We start from the raw sequence: 23,797 nt of genomic DNA on the forward strand, positions 1-23,797 counted from the left end.
TTGGGGTTGCTACAGCAGCGTAGTATTGTTAATGAATCTCCAGAGAGAGAGGACAGCAGCGAGAGAGAGAGAGGAGACCAAGCGGGAGCAGACGTGGGGGAGTGAGCTTTACTAAGCGGCATGATATGGTTTCACTCTGAGGAAACAAGGTCAGCCAGAACACAGAGGGAAGCTTGGAGATCTTCAAAGAGGACACAGAGGGAAGAAATGTTTACACACCTCCTGTGGTCATGTTCAGGAATGTCCTTTAAGCTTCCGGTCCCTGATATGTCGTCCACCTGCTGCCAAGGATGACACTTCACAGCAGGACTACAAAAATTCTTGCCGGCTGGATGATTTTTCTCTCTCAGTATCTACCTGGAACTTGTTCTACCTCAAACCGAGCAGCATGTGATTGAGATGACATGAATGTCACCCTCTCCGAATCCTGTTTACTCTTCTTGTGTGCGTGGCAAGCACATAGAAACTGTTGCTTGGAGCTCTCCACAACGTCGCTCACTGCTTCATTCCCCCCTGGACTTTATTCTCGCTTACGTTGGTGCAGCTTAACTTGACAGATCGCAGCAAATGGAAATCCCTTCAGATGACTTCAGATAAGGAGTAACAAAACGAGGTCCGTCCGTCGTCTGCCATGGATTCCTACCGCTCTTACTGGAACTCGACCATGCAGAACACTGTGTGGGGGAGGACCAGGACGTGTACGAGGTGGAATCTCGCGTACCCCTGCCCCGACCTTTCCCAATTTGCAGCACTTTAAGTGAGAAAAACGCGGTGGTGGTGCAGACACAGATCTCACATATCAACCACAGGAGTGATGGCCACCTTCTTAAGGTCATCTCCAAAATCTCCCTGCCCACTCCTCCTTATACAGTAAGTTCACGGCTGGTAACCCACAGCTTGTTCAAATTACACATACGTTGAGAGTTTGTGCAATTTTAAACAGCCTCTTGCTTCGTTGTGGAAACATGAATGTTTAATAGGTTCATTTGACAGCTCTGTTCAGGTCTACACATGCGTATGTGATGTAAGCTAAATGTCATTCCACGTAGACACACAGCGCGTTTGAATCAGTAGGTGAAAGATCGTATGACTTCTTTGTGACAGGGTTACCATTTCCCATGTTCCCTTAATGTTCCAGTAGGACCTTTGCTCAGGTAGATAGGGTAATCTATGGAAGGTAACTGAAGTGAGTGTGAACGGTTTTATCGCGTTATGATGGTTTCGTAGCAGTTCCACACAAGGAAATGATGTCGTCTGTCACCTGATCAGGAGGCCATGATACAACCACGATGTTATCTTACTGCATTTCTCTTACTTTTGGACATAACTGCAATTTGTTAGGGACTTTAATTCTAATAGCCCTTTTCTGGGCAGTTCCAGTGCCTTATAATAAAAAACATTACCCTCAGAGATCATGAACACTGCTGTCAAGTAATTTGTTAAAAAAATGCTTCATACAGCCATTTATTTTTCTCCTGCAAATCTTTCAAACCAAATAAATGAATATTTAGCTAAAACTGACCTCATTTATTAAGCAGACATGAATTATTTTCCAAATGGGATGGCTATTGCAGTTTAGTTATATAGATACATAGACGGATGCTCGATGGACAGCTTTACTAGTAGTTGAAGAGAAATTACAGTGTTGCAACAAAACACACACTAAAAACAGCATTTTAACAATACATACAAAATTTAAAATAAAATATAATAATAATAAAAAAAAAAATTTACTTTTTTTTATTGATATTTTAAGACGAGTATATAAAACAAATACTGAACAATGAACAATAAACATGGAGGCATTGGAGGAGGGTACTAGCCTTTATAAAAACAAAAAAGTCAATAAAAAAAATCCCGGTTGCAGTTCTTTAAATCTTGTATATCAAAGTCAATGATTGTACAGACTCTTTAAGAATGCAATGTCAGCTTAAAATTAAAATTGCATTACATTTCAGCGATAATACAGTTTGTCAAACTAACCAAACAGTTTACAGCTGTATGAAAAAAAAAAAACAGACAAAAAAAAAAAAACAACACAAGAGGTTAAGCTTTATCTAAAGATAGAAATATATTCAATTTTTCCCATTTTTTCTGAAATGCCGATTCCTTTAACCTTATTGTGTAGGTTAATTTTTCCATGTAAAAGATATTCTGAATTAACTTTGTCCATTGATGTTGATCTGGGGTATTAGGTTTGAGCCAAAGTCTAGTAATGGCCTTTCGAGCTGCAGTCAGTAGAATCTTGGACAAATAATGGTCCTCCTTCTGTACACTTTCTGTGATGTTCCCCAAGTACAGAACCTTGAATTCCTTTGGGATATTGTATCCCAACACCTTTTGTAATGTATTGTAATAAAAAAGATTTCAAATAAGGTACGTAACTTTACAGTGCCAAGTTGAATATGAAAAAACGCACAAAGATATATATATATGTGTGTGTAAATCTTATATGCTTTCACTATGTATCGCAATATGAAAACTGCATACAATATCACATTTAAATGATCAAATGGATATTTAAAAAACTGTTGTGTATGCATTAAACAACCAAATCATTGCGATAGCTGAGTTATTAAAATACGTAGGATATGGACACACTGAATTATTTGCTGCATGTCTGTCTCAAAGTTTTTGTCTTTTCTATACTTCTACATATTAAATAGAACCTTCAAGAACCCAATAACACAACTTGTAAAAGAAAACACATACAGATAGAAGCAACAATGTAATAGGACCGTGTAGTTCCAGTATAATTTGGCTAGAAGTACAGTCAGTGCAGGATTTATCACCAAGTTCAATTTCCAAAGTTCAGAAAAAATGTTTGATAAATTCCACTTCTTTCTGTCATATATTTGAACAAGGGGTGGAGCTGTACTCCTCCTAACTATGTTTTATTATGTTGTAAAGCACTTTGAATTGCCCAGTGAATGAAGTGTGACACACAAATAAAGCTGCGATGCCTTACACCTGATGATAAGTGTCATACCTGCAGTCTTTTACAGGACACACAGAGATCGTCTTTGTCTAGTTGGAATCCGGTCAGTTAGTGTGTCAGCTCTATTCAACTGAGAAACTTGATAGATGCAGGTGTAATAAAAAAGGAACAGTCAAAATGTATGCAACACAAGACAGGATATGTTGCCTTTAGGTGACAAGTATGACTCTCCAAAAGTGTCACATCCTACTCTTTTCCAATCAAATTCATTGTGTCTTTTTTTTTTTTTTGATCCTTCCTGCAACCAGAATGCAAGCTTTATTCAAATCCCACACCTCCAAAACTATCTTGTGACTCTTTCTGTTGCAAATCTCCAGTGTCCTCCCCAAGCAGAGATAACCTCAATGACATCACCATCCTCAGTGACATTACACAACTGTTTCCACAGATTGAACTGACGAGCAAACTCATAATTCATGTGTGAAATCCCTTAGGGCCAACGGTTCATTTTTAGCAACGACACCTCCAAGATTATTTCATGCAGGGATGCATTCCCTCCGAACTCTCCTTCATGGGTGACACCGTTTCTTTCCTCTCGCCTTCGCAGCTGGAACATGCCCGGATGACCCAGACCGAGCTGATGCGGGAGTCCTTCCGACACAACCAGGAGATAAATGAGCTGCTGCAGAAGCAGGAGGAGCTGCAGGAGAGGCTGTCGGAGGAGGCTCGGACTCGGGAGCAGCTGGCTCTGGAGCTTCACCGCGCTGAGGGTGAGGTTTGGTTTCGGTGCGGGAAAACCAATCTAGACACTAGTTTGTATTTACTATTACGAGACAGGAAGAGAAGGAAATGAGCCAATCTTAGTTTGATTTAAATGTTGATCAATTTTTATGTGGGCCAAGCAGGCTGATTTTTCCTTCATAGCAGCTTCTTTATAGGAGAAATTGCAGCACTCACAATTTCTTTATGGGCTTTAATTGATGATCTGATTAAATTAATTACGGAAAGTGAAGGGGGGAAGTTGTGTGAAGTGAAAATGCATGTGTTTGAGGGAGGGGGTGTTACAGGGAGAGAGGGGATCAGCTGTTTGAAATGGAGAGTAAAGAAGACCATCTGTGGTGAGAAGTCGACAAATGCCAACGAGTCTATCACTGGTTTTAGTCTGAACATTGTGCCTGCTTGGAAACTGAATTATGAGGGTGTGTGAATGGAGCTGAGGGTAAATGTGAGAGCAGGAAATGAAATCTGTAAGTTGTGAACCTAGCTACAGGATATCAAGAGGAAATGTAGCCTCTTCAGGACGGTTTAAGTGCCGTGACGACTCTTGGTGTCGCATCCATGTCAGAGACAGCTGGTCCATGAGGATCAGCTGCTGCAGCCTCTCACAGACACCAAACCCAGTCCGCCGCTCTGTCTTTTAGATTCCTCACACACTGTTAGGCATTTGTACAGTACAAGAATCGTTCCCTTCTTATTGGCTTTGTGGACACACAGAACAGCGGTGAGTTTGTTGCCATTTCTAATCTTACGTTTTGTTTTACTCGACGGGATCCTCTTGCAGCATTTGTTTCCAGTAATCCTACAGAGTAGCAAATATTTGCCATTGTAAAATAGGTTTGTGCTTTTATAGGTTATCAAATATACAAAATATTAGGAACATGTTTAAACATAATGCAGTCCAGTATACCACCTGCACCACTAATTCTGACCTCGATAATAAAGAAAAAATAAAATCGTAACATATTGAAGCTTTGTAAAAGTAGAATTTGGAGCAGAAATGTTATGCTGCAGAGTGTTTATTAGTCTAGTGTTACAAATCATAAATTTCCCTTTAGGGGTTATATAGCATTCTCCACTTTCAGTCCTGAGATGATCAATTTGATTATTTATGCAAAAACCCTCTGAATCTCAGGCACTTTCTTGGGCATTTTTTCCTTCCTGTAACATTTTAGCTCACTGTGGGCTCATTTTTCGCTGCAATATAAAGTCCTGCGTCTCTGGAAACAGCACAAGCATGACGGAAAATACAGAAAACTTAAAATGTAATTTGTGTCGTGTACCAAAGTTATGATGTCAAAAAACAGAAAAAGACAAATGAAAGTAGAAGTTCTTTGATTATTTATTTTGCAAAAATGGGAAAAAAGTAAATGAACATGTACATTTTTTCCCAAGTGCACAAGTATTACCAATACTGCAAAAAAGGTGGCTCTCCATACTAGATATTTTACTACTTACAATTGTAATTTCCTTCCATTCTTGTGTCCGATCTGCCCTGCAGTTTGACTGAAACATCCCTGAATTTTTGTCAGTGGACTGTTGGCCACAGCAAACAGGGCAAAGAATTTATTTTTGGCAAATTTTTAAATGAAATATGTAGAATAAAGCGATTTTGATAAAATATCACAGTTTAAACCTAAATTTGTTTAAGTTTTCAGATGAAACTTAACACAAATGAGCAGTTTAATGGAGGTTAAAAAGTTGAAATCCCATTATTCACTGTATTTTTATCGCTCTTCAGCTCTAATGAATCATGCAATTTTGTCAATAACATGCCTTTCATACCAACTGGTCTCTTTGTGGTTAACAGGAAAAAAAACATTAGACTCCTCAGAAACAGAAAGAAAAGCAACTAATCCTCACATTCCACACACACATAACAGTTGGTTACTAAAAATAATCCTGTACCAAAATACCTGCCAAATAATTCTAGTTTTGACACGAATGACTGCAGCTATAATAGAAAATAAATGCTGCCTCCAACTGAACTTGTTGTTTCATGTACGAGAGCGCAACTGTTGCTCTCTGGTCTAATGTTCTTCATTAAATGTAGTGAAAGGAGTGTTTAAAATGTCAAGCCTGTGTCTCTCAGACGTAGAACTTGTGCAAATACCAGTGAGCTGAAAGAGATAATTCTCCAGCTATTGTGTGGATGAAACGCGTAGCTAAAAGCTCAGGGTGTGGCCTTTTTCAAACTGGTTTTGAATTAGTACACTGGACTGGCTCAGCCTTTTAAAAAAGATCCGATTATATGTCATTGAAAACACAAACAGGGTACGCTTTTATTATGTGTGAATCAGGAGGGGAAAAAGCTAAGTTAGATGGTTGTAATATTGTGAAGATGAATTGGAATTAATTTCAAGAAGCTTCTGCAGTTGTGTGTTTTTCATCCGGTAATCATATCCATCTGATAGCTGACTGACATGGAGACATCCCTCCTTAGGCAAACTTTGCACAGATCATTGGTTCCTGTTGAGACGCCTGAAATAAAACAATCTTCTGACAACACAGCTGACATTTACCTTCTGCTTCAGTGTCACTTTTAGATAACACAGAGCTCAGTCAAGTCAGAAAAGATCTTCACCTTGGATCTGCTCTCACGAGACCAAAGTTGCAGTCACAGAAAATGAATGAACATTTCCTCACCAGTCTTCGTGTGTGCATATCTCCTCTCCTGTATCTGTGAATTTGGTGCCATCCTGGTGCGTAATGCTTACTGACCTGACGGAGCAGGAGAGTAATGATGGAGCGTTTCATTGCGTTTACAGCTCGGTCTCGTACCACATGTCAAGCAAAACGGGTCAGACGTTCTCACTGGTGTTCATCTCGACATTTCTATGCGTGTTCGTGTGCCTCGGCGTGCACGTACAATGTGTTGATGGTAACCTTGGATTTCTTATCCTGCTGGTGAGCGTTCAGTCATCTGGACAGCTGCCTTATGTGTGCGTGTGTGGCTGAAATAAAACGACAAGGAAATGCATCTCTTTGGAGGTATTCCAGGAATGGGAACGAAATCCAAACGTGAACATGAGCGAGTTGTATTTCGGTGCAGTGTCTAACTTACCTTTATTTCTTCTCATTCAGGTCTGATCGATGGATACACGGGTGAACGGGCTGCGCTGGAGGAGCAGTTGCGTCAGAAGGAAGAGCTCCTGCTGAGCCTCGAGCAAGAGCTGCAGGTGAGGCCTTCCAGCTGCAGAGATTTTATTTTGTGAGACTGCAAATGACTCGGCAACGTAAAAGGTAGAGTTTCAAGTGTACACATGACACTGAAATCAATATAAGGCCAAGTAGTATTGATCTGCTCCGGTGACACATTCATGTAATATTTATGCAGGTAATAGGTCTCTCGTACCCACTTTCCCGACCTTTCCCAATTTGCTTTAACCCTCGTTGTCCTGCAGGTCAAAAGTTTGAAGTTTGAAAATGTGGGGAAAAAAAATATATTTTCATAGTGAAACTTCTGATGTCCACATTTTCAACATTTTTGGGAAATTTTTGAACATTTCTTGGTGGGGAAAAAAAAGAAATGTTAAAAATGTTTAAGAACATTCACATAAAAATCAACCAAAATCCAGCGAATTTCGCTGGATTTTGGTTGATTTTTATGTGAATGTTCTTAAAGAAATTATTAGAAGTTTTGCTGATATTTACAAGAATGTTCTTGCCAAATTTGGGGTATTTTTTTTTAAATAAAACCTTTAAGGCAAACTTTTAAGGAATTATTGGAATTTTCTTCCTGAAGGTTTTGCACATTTTCAGAAATTTGGGAGATTTTTCAGACAAGGGAAAAAAATTTTTAGTGCCCTAAATGAGGACAACAGGAGGGTTAAATGAGAAAAAGACCCAGATCTCACATATCAACCACAGGACTGATAGTCACCTTCTTAAAGTCATCTCCAGCGACTGATAAGCTGCACTTATTTTCTTATTGTCAACAAATCCTGGTAAAGGGATTAAGTTTGCATGCTTGTTTTTTTGCTCCACAGGGCTCAATTGTTGTCCAAACATCATAAAAAAAACTCTTAAATGAATGACATGTTCCTTCATTACCATGAACAATGGCTCTGTAGTTCGTTCTGAGTTCATCCAACACACACGCTGGTATTGAGTGCTGATGGAAGCACTCAATTCTACAGCTGGAAATAATCCTCAAATAATAGAAACAACACTGAGCCGTTTTAGGAACTATTGAGGACCGATTGTGCTTAGGGCTCAAAAAAATATTGAGATATTTTCCTCAGATTCGCTGCGAATTGGAGACTATGGATTGTTTGTTTTTCCTTGCAGGTAACAAGTAGTCGGCTGCACGAGTTGGAGCAGGAAAGGCTTCAGATGCAGGAAGAGCGCGAGCTGCTGTCACGGCAACAAGACGCCATGAGGGAGAACGCCGGGCCCCGTGAGCTTCGTACGTATTCCCTAAATGAAGAAGGAAGAAATATGGTTTTTAAAATGAGCTACCCAGAGGTGGAGAAGAAATTAAGATATCTATTTACTCAACAAGGCTTGAATTTTAAGTGGAGTGACGAATTCAAACTACCGCTTTTGTATGAGTCCAGCAGTTTTCTGCTACTTTCACTTTTCAGTTTGTTTTGTATGAATGTATGAAGACAAGGTCAGAAGTTTCCTACACTGAGACGGTTATTGTTCCTTGAACTGCAGGGGAAAGCTTGAGGTATTGTAAACCATTAACCCAGAGTCGGTTTCAGTGTTCTTTTTCCATTATACTGACCACATGCAATGCCAAGATTTGCATCTGGTTTTCAGAAACCTCTTCAGCTGACAGACTCACTGTGCTGCTGAAGTTCAGTGAAAATGCTGAAATTTTTTTATAGCCACAGTTTGACATCAGTGTCAGTGAAGGAAAAAAATCCATAAATTGTTTATTTGTAGAATGTTTTTTCAGTGTAACAAAACTGAGACTGCTCCATAGGCCTTTCCTTAACCCTCTGAACTCAGAGCAGTTTATAAGCAATTTTTAATTTTTGTTGTTGCCGTCACATTTTTATACATTGTGAGCTAATTTTTCCACTGCAATATAAAACCCTGTACCTGTCTAGCAAAGTTGTAATATCAGAAATCATAAAAGAACTATTGAAATTTTTAATTTGTTTCTGTTATTGTCACCTATGTATTATTTTTTGTCATGCAACTGGCGGTAACAAAAGAGTCATTAACAGCTTCATAGTTGTGTCGAGGAATGCATTTTTTTTTAACGAAATCTGATACAAGTGAACGCTTTTATTTTTTGTCATACTTTAAATGAGACCTATGGAATAAAATGATTTTGATGTGGATAGGTTTTCCCACACAATTACATCTTACAAATGAGTGCTTCAAGGACTGTAGGAAAGCTGATAATCTCATGATGCTGTTTGTTTTTTTTAATTTTTGGCACTGATAGATTATGTATTTTGGTGCTTTCCTGAAGATAATATGCCTTTTAGCGTTCAAAGGGTTAAACAACTGTTTTCAGTCATACATTTGCCAAGAAGACTCCAGAAACATGAAACTTGATAACTGTATCAGCTAATTTTGCATTGTATTGTCAGAAAGCTATCCTATGAATTCATTCTCTCACAAAAAAGGTGAGTGTGCTGTATGTAGGAAGGTAATCGGGGACTCTCTCAGGAATCTTTCCTTTCACAGCATCCTTTCTACAGCTTTAACCTGCTACTGTGAAACAGACAGAAGAGCACTGCCATCCTGTCTACGCCTATTTCTATTCTATATCTGAGAATTTTCCTGTTCATGACAAAAACAAGAGCATGTTAAATTCCTGTGCTTTCTCGTTCTCCCGTAGGCCTAGTTGAAGCTGCAATGGTTGCAGCACCTGAAGCAGGTGTGTCCACTTTGAGCATGGCTCAGTCATCTCTATATGTTCCTCTAACTGTGTAGCTGAGTCCTCAGTGTATCTCTTTAACCCTAATCCAGCGACTCACCGACAAAGCTTGGAGCTTGCTTGCTATGGCCTCACAAACTCACTCAGTCCAATCACTAACCTTCGCTTCGGCTTTTTATTTTGATTGATTTCGTCCTGGTTTATCATTTTTAATGTCTTGGAGTCAATGTTAGCGCTCATTTTAGCATGATGAAATGAAAGTAATCTTCAGACATTTATATGTAGCCATTGTTTCCTAATTGCCAATCATCTACGCTCTTAATTCACGCATATTTTTGACTGCTATATGCTTTTCTTTTTAAAGGTGTCTGTTTCTTTGAGTGAGATGATTGACTGTTTGGGAACTCCTCTCCCCTGCCTGTTAATGCTTTTTGGGCATGAATATTGCACCGTCTGGACTGTCCATGTGTTTGATCTGTCATTTGCACTTTCTCAGCCTGTTACTTTTGCACTGATCCTGCGAGGTTTGATCCTGGGTGAAGCGGTATGGGTTGTTGACTGGTGGCAGCAGAAGGGCAAAGAGACGACGTGATTTGGAATCGTGTTGGGGTTTATGTTGGGAAGTTGGCTGAGATGCTGGAAGAGTCTGATTTTGGTCATTTACTCAGCTGTGATGGATATTTGTAAAAGTGACCATAAAATCCAAAATTATAACATTTAGTTGTTACAGTAAATCCATATCGTTGCAAAAGATTGATGATCATTACAGCAAAAGCAAAATTTGCTTTCATCACAAGACTCACAGACTTCAGACTCTTCACTTCCATCTCAGCATCCCGTTTATTGGCAAAATCAAATCAGAATGACTAAATAACTAAAGTTATCCACCTTTACTCAGCGAGCATGAACCTCTAACCTCCCCTCCTCCCTGCGTCGTGTCCCGTAGACCTGCTGGAGGAGACGGAGAAGCTGATGAAGGAGAAGGTGGAGGTCCAGCGGCAGGCGGAGAAGGAGAACGCCGACCTCCTGAAGCAGTTGAAGCTGCTGGAGGTGGAGCTGGAGGAGCAGGTCAACAGGGTGATCGAGCTGGAGCAGGTTCACACCACAGAGAGCGGAGACCTCCGGCAGCAGATCCAAGCCCTGGAGAAACAGCTGGAGAAGAACAGGAGGTTCCTCGATGTAAGAACAACACCTCTGGCATCGTGTAGCTGCATAGTTTTGTCTGATTCAGCTTGCTGAAATAGTTAGAATTCAGTATACTGCGAGTTCCTCTACAAAATCCTGATTTCCTTTCATTATGAGTTGCCTGAAGTCAGTCAGGGTGCAACAGTTTTGTTTACCAGTTAATCCAAATGACAAAATGCCCCAAATAATTTGTTTCTTAAAGAAGAATATTTGCTGTTTTTCTTTGTCTGTGATATTACACTGAATATATATAGGTTTTAGACTTTTTTTTTTTTGAAACAAAACAAGCATTTCTAAGATGTCACTTTGGGCTCTTGAAAATTGCCACATTTACTATTATTGGATGTTTTTAGACCAAAAAATGAATCAAAAAAGTGATCTGCCAGCCAGCTGAGAGTGAAAATAACTCGATAGCTCTCAATTTCATTCTTTTTGTAGATCTTCCTGTTTCCTGCTGAAACACGTCGCCAACATCTGATTAAAAGTTACAGCAGCAGATATAAATCAAATCTGTTCAGTCCGCACCGTAATTTCTTCATGAGTAACTGCTCACAGATGGCACGTCTTGTCATTTACCAGCACATTTTTATTCCAAAGACAAGAAAACTGATGATTTGCATTTTTGCAGATGTAGTGTACATTTTTTGACACCTGACAGTGGGATTAATTTTAATGCTGGCAGATAAAGACTCGGCTAATTTCATGTGAGTTGCTTGAAGCAGGGTAAATCTAAAGGCTGCTGAAATGCTACTAAGATGTTCTAGTTTGAGCTGGACAGTCTGACAGTCAGACTCATGCTATGATATTTTTGCAGAGCCTCTGTTTATTTGCCCTCCTTTTCTTTGGCTCCTGGTCTAATGAGTTGTGTTCCCGTCACCATAATTGGGCCACTTGGCCAGGAGTTGACCTGTAATTGTCTAAATGTTGACTGAAAGCATTTTTGTTTTTGTTCTGTGCTGCTAATGTTGGTTATACAGATATAAAAATGGCATTTTTGTAAGCATGTCATTTTCTGATTACCTTGTTTGGCCGATTTTGGACCACTGACAAAAACACATTGTTCTGCAGGATGTTGTAAAAGTCCTGATTTCCTTTGTGTTTCTCATTTGACAGCCAGCGCTGCAGCATGTTTTTCTATCTGTTTAACAGAAAACATTTTTACTAGGTGAACAAGCTCCCATAAACATCCTCAGGTTGTTTCATTTTGAGGTCATCTAAATCTGGGGTTTTATTGGAAACTGGGTTTATTCAGCAGCTCAGTCGTTCTGCAGTTTAATAACAATCAGGAGAAAAGCTGCCGGAACTTCAGTGTGTCACTGTTGGCATTTATTCACATTAACGTGAAATATTTTTTATAGAAGTAAGCAGAAAGAACAGCACAGCATTTAACTGTTCGCCTCATACCTAGTCAAGTAAAATCCATGTGACTTCACACTAAATCTCCTGCTAGATTCTGAGGGACTTTATGGTGCATTTTTAACAAGTTACTTTATAATCTCCAGACATATTGTTTACTGTCAGTTAAACTTGGACCTTCACCTTTCTTTTTTTCTTCTGCAAGTGCATTATTGACAAGATAATAAACTGTAAAGGAACATGAACACTTGAATCGATCCACCAAATTGTAAACCCGCACTGACGCAACAAATATTCTTCATTATTTATGTGTCTTTGCTTCAGGAACAAGCGGTGGATCGAGAACACGAGAGGGATTTCTTCCAGCAGGAGATCCAGAAACTGGAGCAGCAGCTGAAGAGTCCACAGAAGCTCCAGAGCGGCTCTGAGCAGAGAAACCAAGAGGTAACAGGAGAAACGCTCGTTCCTCTGCCAGAGGAGCAGGCTGTAAGAGAGATGCTTATTTTCTGAACATAACACTGTTGTGGCTACAAGTCTGGGCCTCCGAGTCACACAGCAGAACAATAGAGGCGGTAGAATTACATGTGCTGCCCTGAAAATGACACCAAACAGAGGGAGTGATGCGCAGGTGAAAGGAGTTCTTTAGTTCTCTGTAAGTTGTGTAATAAGAGGTTTCACTTCCTGGATTGTCAAGTAGATGTCTCTGTAAAACTTCAGTCAGTTTATTCTAACACTTTCTTGTATTAATTAAAAGAAGATTTACCCATGTGAGGAATTTGACACAGGCGTAAACTAACCGTAATGTCACCCGTTGGTTTCAACGCCGAGAAAATGAAGCCCGGATTTTGCTACTTCCTGGTCGCCGTTTTGGATTTTTTGGAGCCAGTGACGTAAAAAGCGTCATCAAACAGGCTGGACCGGAGAGCAACTAGGGGCAGGATTGGCTGAGGACTCTCTTATCCCGCCCACATTTTACCGCAGAGGCTTCTGTTGCTGTCTATCAAGTATAGCCACGCCCCCTGGCTCCACCAACTTGAACGATTTATTTAAAATTCAGTATTGATTAATTTTAAGATCGGCCACCTGATCTCTCATTTTGACCATGAAAACTAACGGGAAAAAAATCCTGAGCTGTAGAAAATCAGTCTATCAAATTTTATTTTTTCCAAAAATGAATTGGGGTCTATGGAGAAAAAGCTTTTTGGAGCCAGCCCTCGCGGACGGCGTGATATTGCACGTTTTTGACACTTCCGGGTGGGCTTCAATTCTGGAGCCAGATGCTACGTCCATCTTTATATACAGTCTATGATTTGACATAATGTTCTGCTGCATACCATTAAACTTTACAGGAATCATAAAAAAATAAAATAAACAACAAGTGGACAGTTCTATGGGGTTGATGATAAATGTTATTTTGTGGAACTGACCCTTAGTTTTGACATCATGGGTTAGTTACATGACGTGAAATTGATTCTTGACATAAATATTCATCTCATGACTGATTTGCTCTGCACCATTTAGTTTCTAGGCTAAATTCTAATAGTTTATATCCAGAAATGTAAAATTATTATGTTTTTTATATTAGTAGCAGTCACGGACTTTTTGTTTGTTTATTAGCAGTGGACCAAATGTGAAACTAATCATACATAGAGATGAATTCCTCAGAAAGCTGTCGCCCAACTCTGTATTTCCCCTCACTTCTACAGGCTGTTTTAGTGCTTTGGCTTTACTGATAGTCACATCGCTCGCGTCTTTCTTCTTCTCTCAGCACGAAACTGTAGACAGACAAAGTTGACAACTATCTGCTGAACTTTTTCAAGTTAGTGGCCAAAAACAAATCCCTCAGCTTGCTTTGATAGTTGTGTGAGCACAGATAAACTCACATTACACCTGCAGTATGACATAATGTAATCCTCAGTGGTTGTTGTTTGTATGATCCTGATTATTTTCCACAGATACAGTGCCAGTTTTCTGGAAAAACTTTTGGACATTTGTACCTGTCCTGAATTACTGATTTCATTTCATAATGACAAGTATTTGATAAGAATGGATATAAAACTTAACCTGCCTTTGTAAAAGCACAAAATAGTAGAAAAATGTTCATTTTTGTGCCTCATTTTCATTTATCACAACTTAGATTCATCGCTACATGCTCTCATTGCCTGTGGTGTCACTGGCTGCTGTTTGGTCCCTTCAGAATTTTGTCATTTATTGTCAACTGTCATCCAGTCATCCGCTTTACTCCGGGCAAGGAGAACTTTAATTGTAATCATCGGGGGAATTTGCAGAGCATTTGAAGTGTTAATAATGTCCTCAAACCAATTAGCCCAGCTATCACGCGCTTCAGACTAATTTGCTGGGAAAACATTGCATCCTGTTCTTTGTGAGAGCAACTTGCTTCTAGTGAAGGAATTGAGCAGTCAAATATTTACAAAACTCCTTTAGATGATACACAGCAACACAATCAGCCTCAGAAAAGAATCAGCTCTGAGATTTGAGCCCTCAGTGTGTTTCAGCTGCTTGGTGGAAAATAATTTGACAAGACGAGTCAGTTATTCATTCAGGGGACGATGAGTCTGACTTTGCTCACAATGTTCTCTCTCTTTTCCTATATCATCAAATGATACCTCCTTGTTTGGCTTCTGCTCCTTAATAATTACTTTGTTTGATTAAATGTGATAAATTGGTGACTGCAGCTGGATTTGTGCTATTAGTTCTGTGCTTTATTCCATGTAGTTTAATACCTCAGCTGCCCTTCTGCTTTGACCCGACAGAAAAATCACCCCAAAGATAACCTCTACCGTTTCTATAATTTCCACAGACTCCTGCAGCTTTCTTATCACTAAGTGCTTTTTCTGCCTCTGCTTCCCTCTTGCCCTTGAACTCTCCACCCTGTGATCCGTTATGGCTCTGCCTTCTCTCTCCCATGGCTATTGCAGGTGGATGGAGTAACCTTTAAGGTATTGCTTCTAGCTACGTGTAGAACTAAGTCTCCCCCAGACAGAAATTAGTGCATTTTAGCGAGCCTGCCCATCCCTGTAGCTATTAATGGCCTGCCCATCTCTCTTATGCCCCTCTTTTTCCACTTTTCACTCGTCTGTGTCCGAAACCTCCCTCTGCTCCTTCCTCTTGTTTTTCAGGCCAAAATGTCGGCCTAAATTCAAAACAGTTGAGTTTGTAATGGATCGCTGTGAAGTAACTTAAAGTCTTTGCGGAAACGGCACAACAACTGTAAAAAGTAGAGAACTCATAAATGTCTTTTCTGCAGTAAAATTAAGTCATAGCGCCATATTCTTAAAAAAGTAAAAGTAAACCTTTAATTTGTTTGATTATCTTTTTAAAAAATGTTAAAATTCTGTAATCAACATTTAGAGCATTTTTCTAAGTGCTCTCAGATGTTACCTGAATTGGAAGCTGTACATACTATAGATATTTCACTACTTATGTACAGTTTTAACTTGCTTTCCTGCTGTGTGGAAATACAGCCGCAGTTCCTGAATTGTTATCACGCGACTGTCGGTCACAGCTGAGTCAGTCATGACTTCTCAGGTATATTGAATAACTCAGAATTATTATTTTTTTGCACAGTGTTGTAAGTGTAAATATTTTTTTTTGGTGTTTTTTTTTTTATTTACATGAGACATGTAAAATAAGACATTTGTAATGAAATATTACAACATTAAGCTTCAATTTAGGTTGTTTTCCCTGATAAAATTTCAATTCAAACATCCCAAATTTTAGCTAAAAATAATGACAAATCGCTGACACTCTTTTGGGGTTCAGATGGTTGAATTAAGACTTTTTTTGTTTCCACTGAACATTACTCCCTTATTTCAACATGCCAAGTAAAAAGTACAACATTTAAATGATAAGAAGATATAATTTTGACATTCATCGCCCAGCTTGCTTGCAGTTTTTGCAATTCACAAAGCAGCTTAAATATTTCTTTAATCTATTTGTGCAGAAAAACAAGCAGCTTTCTTGTTTTTACTGAATGAAAATATTGGACTTGAAAAAATCCAACCACAAATGTACCACATGGGACATTTTTGTAAAAAAGGGGACGAGATTATTCTGTGCTGAAGAGTCCATCCTGCACTGTAGTTATACTAATATTTGATGAAGGGAGGCTATGAAAAGACGCTCTCATCTGGATTTCACTTCAGTTTATGCAGTAATTCTGAAAAATGAATTTTGAAGGAGATTGTTTTTCTTTCAGTTAATATTTCACCAGGCAAGGGGACTGTTTACCGTCTACATTTAGCTAACATTAAATAATGACTGTGAATATCTTCCTAAACAAGCCTCCCTCCTGTGGACCCCTCTTCCTCCTCCCCGTTGATCTGCTGATGTTCTCCCATCTCACAGGTGGATCAGTTACCTGCCAGCCGTCCTCCTGAATCATGCTTTGTGTTTTGTGTCCCCCCCTGAGTGAATCTCTCTCTCCCCCTCTGTCCCTGCACCTCATCTCCCTCCCGGCTCCCCTCCTTTCTCAGGTGGATCAGCTGACCTCCCAGCTAGCTGTACATGTACCGGCTATGCTGCTGTAGCGAGTGATGTCTGAGAGCGAATCTCATTAAACGATCCCCCCCCCCCCTCTCTCTTTCTCTCTCCCTCGTTGCTCACTACCAGGTGGACCAGCTGACCTCCCAGCTGAAGGAGAAGGCGGATTGGTGCAGTGAGCTGCTGCTCAGCTCCGAGCAGCTGCGTCGTGAGTTGGGAGAGCGCGACGAAGAGATTGACAAGCTGGAGAGCCGCATCCGCGAGCTGGAGCAGGCCCTGCTGGCCAGCGCTGAGTCCCTGGAGAAGGTGAGGAAGAGGGGGAGGAGAGGGGTGAAGAGGGGAGACGGGAGGATGGAGACCGAAGCAGAGAAAAAGCAGCCTGAACAATAGCTGTAGAGCATGGCAGTGGGTGTGTGTGTGAGAGAGCATGGAGATGAGGAGAGGAATGGGAGGAGGGTTGGGATTCACTGAGAGGGAGAACAATGTGTGGGTGGGTCTACTTCTGTCGCCCAGGCACTCTCCTCTCGGTGATGACACTGAGCTACAGCTAGCAGGTATCAAGATTGCCCCCCAGTGTTCATGGAAGGCTGTGGTGAGCAAACAAAAGCAGAGTGGGAGAAGCTCCTGTTAGTTGTCCTGCTGCTCAGGTGGAAAACTGAGTTCAGGTTGCGTTACAGTGTTCACAGCATGCATGTGTAGGTTCAGTTTGATCTGAGGAGGGTGTTTCTTTTCCACGCTCTTCTGCGCACGTCGTAAATAACTGCTGAGCTGAATAGTTTCTTTCACGTGTCGCAGGTCGAACAGAAAAAGCAGCATGCATCCGTCACCGAGGCGAGACACTCCACACTGGAGGCTCAGCTCCAAACGGAGAGAGAAGCTCTGGAGCGGAAAGAGAAAGAGGTAGAGGGATGCTCAGATGCAGCGTTGTTACTTTATATCAAAATGCATTACTAGAGGTCTGATTGGTAACAGTTTCCTTTGAATGGATGTTATTAAACACATACTGAAAATCAAATTGCTCTTTTTTTATACACCTACTTTAAACCCCAAGCAGTTTCTGGGCATTTATTTTTTACTGCTGTATAAAGTCCTGCACCTCTATGGTAACAGTACAAGAAACTAGAAGAAAAGAGAACTCAAAAGTATATTTTTTGCAGTATAAAAATGCCATAAATCTTTAAGCAGGAAAAAATAGAAAATTTAATTACCGTAGTTATTTATTTTCCAAAAATAAAAATAAAATGTTTCTACTATTAGAAAAATGGTGACTATACATAATGTATTTGTTTTACTATTTATATTTTTAAAAATTGCTTCTGTGACTGTCTCTGCTCTAAATAAACACAGCCTGCCGTTCAAACCAGTTCAGCTGAAAAGTCCCCGATTTTTTTTTTTTTTTTTTTTTTTGTCACTGAACTGTTGGTCACATCTGATTCATTCATGATTTTTCAGTTGCAACCAAGAGCACAGAATTTTTGGTGTTACAGAGCTTTTACTTATTGCAGTTGGTTAATATTTGGAATTTTTTAAAATGAGACCCATAGGATAAAGTGATTAAATGCCACCATTTTCGGCTTAGGTTTGGTTACAGATGACACGTTCAAGGACCATTATGACGTTCAAAATCTGACTGCTTTTACCGTTTCTGGCTCTGATAAATTGTCAAATTTTGGCAGTTTTTTAAAAGACAACATGCCTTTAAAACATAGTGGTGGGTTTTTAGGTTTAAAGTGTTAAATCTGAAGAACTTTATTCATTTGCCTAAAGTAACACTATATGCACAGGAAAAAAATGCAATGTGAAAATAGAACACGGCTGCTGGAAAGAATTTTTGTCAACATATTTACAAATCACACATTGATTCCTCCACCATGCAAAGGAGGAGCATTCACACTACAAAACAGCGCTGCAAGGAAAACCCATACGTGTTGTAGTATCTTATTATATCAAGGTTTGATTTTTTTTTTTTTTTTTGCTCAGTCACAGGAAAAAAATAAACTTTAGTTGAGTTTGTCTCAGGCAACGCTGTTTACATTCTGCTCAGTCTCATGTTGTCTCCTCTACAGTGACTTTTGTTTGTTGCCTCAGATCTGTAATCTGGAGGAGCAGCTGGAGCAGTTCAGGGAGGAGCTGGAGAACAAGAGCGAGGAGGTGCAGCAGCTTCACATGCAGCTGGAGATCCAGAGGAAGGAGATAAGCAGCCAGCAGCAATACCTGGAAACACGAGAGAGTATCCTGCAGGTAAATAGACAACTAGTTACATATCTACGGTATCTAAAAATTGTATTTGCACTTGTGTTCTACTGATTGATTAATTTAATGTGTCACTTTCCTGCTTTAACTTCTGCTTCCACTTGTGAAATTTAAAGTATAAACCTGATAAATGTGACATCACCAGATAAGTTTGATGTAAACTGAAGGTTAATAACGTGACTAAAAATGTCTCTCAGGATTTTGAAACAGGACAAATGTTTTCATGAGTAGATATTCAACATTGTCATATTTCTGCTTACAATCTTTTTTTTTAAAATAAGGTTTTTGCTCCATGCTGCCAATATTATTTTGCACGTTTTTAGCGAGACTCACTGCTGCTGCCGACACTTTTATTCTTTTCTCAATGAGTGAATTTTCAGTCGTCCGCTGCAAGGCTGACTGCGAGTGGATTAAGGCGTGTTTATTAATAGCCGTCGCATTATAATCTCTGACTTTTGAAGGTGATGGAGGAGAAGGACAGGGAAATAGCACTTCTTAATGAACAGATCACTAAGCTTCAACACATGGAAACAGCCTCTGATAACAAGGTAACGCTACATGCGTATGCGAAATAGCACCACAGTCTATTTCGGATACGCATAGCTCCGTGGAAGTGCATCATTGTGTGTGGTCTCTGGTTCCCTGTTTGCTTTTTATTTTGCTGACTCCATTTAGCTTCCATTTTTTTGTGTGATTCTTTTTTTTTTGTTGTTGTTGTTGGGTTGTGTTTGCTTGCTTTGTCTCGGTAAGTAGATCCACAGCACCATTTTGTTGTCGTGAGGTGATCATTTGCTCATCTGAGGTGGCTTATTAAACCTCTGAGTCTCTGCGAGGTGCTTACAATCTGATCAAGTTCTGAGAACTGTAGAAGAAAATGGCAATAAAAACGGGCACAACAGGGACTCAGATGTTTAATCAAAAGGTTTGGGAGAGCCATGAACTCATCAAAGCTGATATTTTTATGGTGTAATAATGTCTGCGTCTTACTCTTTAGGAAATGGATGAGAGGGATGAGCTGATAAAAGACCTGGAGTCCCAGGTTGAGTGCCTGCGGAGCGAACAGGAGCGCTTGAAGAGGAACAACGAAGAAGAGCTCGACCAACTGAATGCAGTCATTGACAAACTTCAACAGGAACTGGCCAATATCGAGCAAAAACAGCCTCCGGAGGAAGACGAGGACACCAAGGATGAGCCAGAGGGCGACTCCTTGGGGCCGAGTAAAGAGGAATACGATGAAATGAAGCAGAGGATGGACCAGGCCACCAAGGAGCTGGAGACACTGAAAACAGAGCACAGTAAGCTGCTGGAGACGTATCTGCGCTTGAAAGAGAGCGCAGAAGCCTTAGCTGAAACAGAAAAACTCGAGAGCTCAGAGGGCGAGCTTGAAGAAGTTCTGAGAGAGAAAACTGCAGGACTTGTAGTCATGCAGGCCCAAGTTCAAGCTCTGGAGCAGAGCGCAACATCCAGAGTGGAAGAGTTAGGCCTCCGAATCCAGCAGCTCGAGGACTTGGTTGGTGAGAAAGACTCTGAGATCAGCCGCTGTCGCCTGCTTTTGGAGCAAGCTAAAAGCTCTGCAGATGGTCTCCAGCAGAAGGTCTCTAAGCTGGAGGAAAATCTGAGGGAAAAAGTGGCTGCAGCGCTGGTCAGCCAGGCAACGCTGGAGGCCTTCCAGCACCAGCAGCAGTCAGTGGAATCAAAACAGGAGCAGGGTCAGGATCTGCAGAGACGTGCTGAGCCCCTCATTTACAACTTTGGTGACTTTGGTATTCCCAAACTGGATTTCAGTGCCATGGGTCAAGCGAAACACGTCCCCACGGGGAAGGTGGTTTGTCTGACGCAGAAGCTTCGGGAGCTGGAGGTCGGACTGAGTGGGATTCAGAAAGACCAGGAGCTCCAGAAGCAGCTGCTCTCCAGCTCTGAGGAGGAGGTGGTGGAGTACGAGAAGAGGCTGGCTGTGCTCATGGATCTGCTCAGTCAGATGAAGGCAAAGACGCACAAGAAGACGTCGTCGTCCCTGGAGGTGAGAGTTAAAAGAATATTATATTTGGTGTACCAGCCAATGAATAGTCCTGTAGATAGATGTTGATGTCTTTGTTTCCTGTGTTTATGTTGAGATAAGCTAACTGTCTCTTGTGGCTGTAACTTCATGTTTACTGTACAGACATGCGATTGGTATTGATTTTCTCCTCGAACCCTCAGTTACAAAAGCAAATAAGCATATTTGTGGAGTGTATAACGTTCCTTTAACCCTCCTGAACACCAAGCAGTTCCCGGCATTTTCTGATCCTGTCGCATTTTTACTTGCTGTAGACAAATTTTCTCTGCACTGTAAAGTCCAGCACCTCTATGGAAACAGCACAAACATGACTAGAAGTAGAGACCTCAGAAATGTTTGTTGTGCACTATGACACCATTATAATGCCATAAATCACACACAAAAAAAATTTAATTTCCCGGTTTAAAGTTCTTTTTTTAAACCTACAATGAACTTGAGTAACATTCCCCCAAGTGCTCACAAGTGTAGCTAATCCTGGATGAACAAACAGTGGCTCTACATACCATAGATGACTTACTACTTAGAGTTTTACTACTTAAAGTTTTACTGCTTTGTGTGAACACGGCCTGCAGTTCATCCCAGTTCATTGAAAAAGTTCCTGGATTGTCACATGGCTGTTGGACACAGCAGACTCCCTCGTCGCTTCTTGGTTGTGCCCAGAAATGCTTTTTTTTTTTTTTTTTTTTTTTTTTAAATGAGACATCTACAATAAAGGGATACCTGTTATTTTACTAATGCCACTGTATGTCACAGATTAGTTGAAGGACCATTGCAAAGTTGAAAGTCCAATGTTTCTCTCTTTTTACAGTTTCTCGGTCAGATAAATGGTGTAATTTTGGTGATTTCTCTAAAACATAAAATCCCTTTTGAAAGCCAGCTGCAAAAAATATTTTGTTGTGTTTATGAATGCATAAATCATGTGCCATTAATGTGGAAATGTTACCAACCAGTGGTATACAACCATACCAATTTGAAGCCCAGTCATTGATTTAAAGATAGCTTTGAGTAAACGATAAAATTCCTGAGATTACAGAAGAGGTAAGAATATTTTATCCATTCAAAAGAACAACTAATTTCAGCTTGTATGCACAAAAAAACAAGAATGGCTGATTGGTTTCACATGTACGAAGCTCAGGCAAACTTGCAGTGCTCTTGAAGGAAAAAATATTGTCACAGAAAAGACAACTGACCTCTGGACAGAAATAATAAAACTCACTGAGTGCACTGGAAGACAAAACACTGACATTAAATATGAATCCTGTGGCTGCGGTGTTGCCCTGGGATAATGAGGAAAAAAGGTTAAGCACAATAATTAACTGGACGGATTCTGTGCTGTATATTTTCTTTGCACTCAGATTAATGGGTAACCTGCAAAAATCTAAATGCATTCACTGTGATAAACCCTCAGACTGTGAATTGTTGTTCCGTACTTCTCTGATAAGTTTGAATCTTTGTCACCTTCTTATCAGACCTCCTCTGATGACCAACCTACAGCAGCGGAGCTTCTTCGGGAGTTACAGGAGGTCAGAAAAGAGGCCTCGACCACCAAAGAGCAGCTCGGCAGCTACAAGGAGAGCTGCAGCAAACTTCAGGAGGACCTCCGGGTATGTAGAAGTGAATTCCAGCTACTTATGAAGGTATTTCTGGTGTTTGCTGAGACTTAACAAACCCGTTATTTTCTCTCCAGGAAAAAAACGCAACAACAGTGAGACTCCAGGACCAGCTTCAAAAGGTAGGAAGAAGAATGTGATCCTTATAAAACAGTCATTTCCTGTGAAACAAACAGGCCTACAGACAAATCAGATTCAACATTTGAACCTTTTCACTTTAGGTGTCAGCTAGCGGCAGTGAAGAGACGAAGGTGTCTGAGCTGGAACAAGCACTGATGGAGGCTCAAAGAGAGGCAGCTGCCACCAAAGAAGAGCTGAACAGCTGCAAGGAGAGTTTGGAGAAACTACAGGAGCTGCTGCAGGTACAGACGCTGGAAATCAAATCTGACTTTGTGTGCCGAGTGTGGTACTTTTTACATTTTTGTTTCTTTTGTTTCACATGTTTCCTTAAATTTATCATTTTGTTTCAGGGAGATTTGTGCTCATGAAAGTGATATTTAAAAGAATAAGTTAATATTTCTAGATAAACGATTATTTGATATTATTTTATTGCAGTAGCTGATTCGGTAACAGGAAAACAGCTTTCCCGGCTCTGTTTTAAAGTAACAAAAGCAACTTTGCAGCACCTTAGAAGCTCAGAAATTTACAAACAATGTCTAAATCACAACCTAGCAAGTATTGTTACTCTATTTTGTATGGATTAATCAAACAAGCTTTACTTAGTAATCTTTAGGGGCGCTAGTAGGTCGATTTTGTCTTCAGACAGAGCTGTTCTCTACTGTTTTCAGCAAACTGGCTGCTTGTGATATCGGTCTTTGTCATTGATTAACCCTTTGCGCTTCAGTGCGTCGTAGGTGTACAGCCGGCGGTACACCTACTAATTTGCATAGGAATTTCAAGAATGTCCGACGGCTGCAAACACGATTATACAAACACTATACGCCGATGGAAAGCTTAGATTCTCATGAATCCGCCGGTATAAACCACTTTCAGATGCGATTACCACAGCGGGTAATATAAACACATTTGTCCGACAAACAACGAATATTCATCCATCCGTTCTCTATACACGGCTTCAACGCACACAGCGCGACTCACATTTCCGGGTTCATTATTACACACAGAAAAAAAGATTCCACAAAAAACGGCCATAATCCAACCTTTTACATCCAGACAACACAAGCCAGTAAACTATTTTGTCCAAAACATGTCCTGAAGTCGGTATAAAATCCACGAATCGGTCGTTTTCAAGGAAATGCACCTCGCGATGTGCGTCC

The 23,797-nt window shown here is 40.3% G+C and overlaps 1 protein-coding gene across 1 annotated transcript in view; it reads left to right on the forward strand.

The window, feature by feature from the left end:
- The window catches only part of akap9 (A kinase (PRKA) anchor protein 9), an 81,212-nt gene that overhangs the window by 39,255 nt on the left and 18,160 nt on the right, over positions 1–23,797 (forward strand). The window contains exons 20-33 of the mRNA XM_051956080.1: positions 3,546–3,708; positions 6,800–6,894; positions 8,006–8,123; positions 9,519–9,557; positions 10,504–10,736; positions 12,423–12,542; positions 16,731–16,907; positions 17,397–17,501; positions 18,690–18,842; positions 19,316–19,402; positions 19,849–20,874; positions 22,380–22,514; positions 22,598–22,642; positions 22,742–22,882. Of these exons, the coding sequence (XP_051812040.1) occupies positions 3,546–3,708; positions 6,800–6,894; positions 8,006–8,123; positions 9,519–9,557; positions 10,504–10,736; positions 12,423–12,542; positions 16,731–16,907; positions 17,397–17,501; positions 18,690–18,842; positions 19,316–19,402; positions 19,849–20,874; positions 22,380–22,514; positions 22,598–22,642; positions 22,742–22,882 (2,637 nt within the window). The remainder of the gene's footprint in view (positions 1–3,545; positions 3,709–6,799; positions 6,895–8,005; positions 8,124–9,518; positions 9,558–10,503; positions 10,737–12,422; positions 12,543–16,730; positions 16,908–17,396; positions 17,502–18,689; positions 18,843–19,315; positions 19,403–19,848; positions 20,875–22,379; positions 22,515–22,597; positions 22,643–22,741; positions 22,883–23,797) is intronic.

Source organism: Acanthochromis polyacanthus, chromosome 11 (genome assembly GCF_021347895.1).
Source record: "Acanthochromis polyacanthus isolate Apoly-LR-REF ecotype Palm Island chromosome 11, KAUST_Apoly_ChrSc, whole genome shotgun sequence".
In the NCBI taxonomy this organism is placed as follows: Eukaryota; Metazoa; Chordata; class Actinopteri; family Pomacentridae; genus Acanthochromis; species Acanthochromis polyacanthus.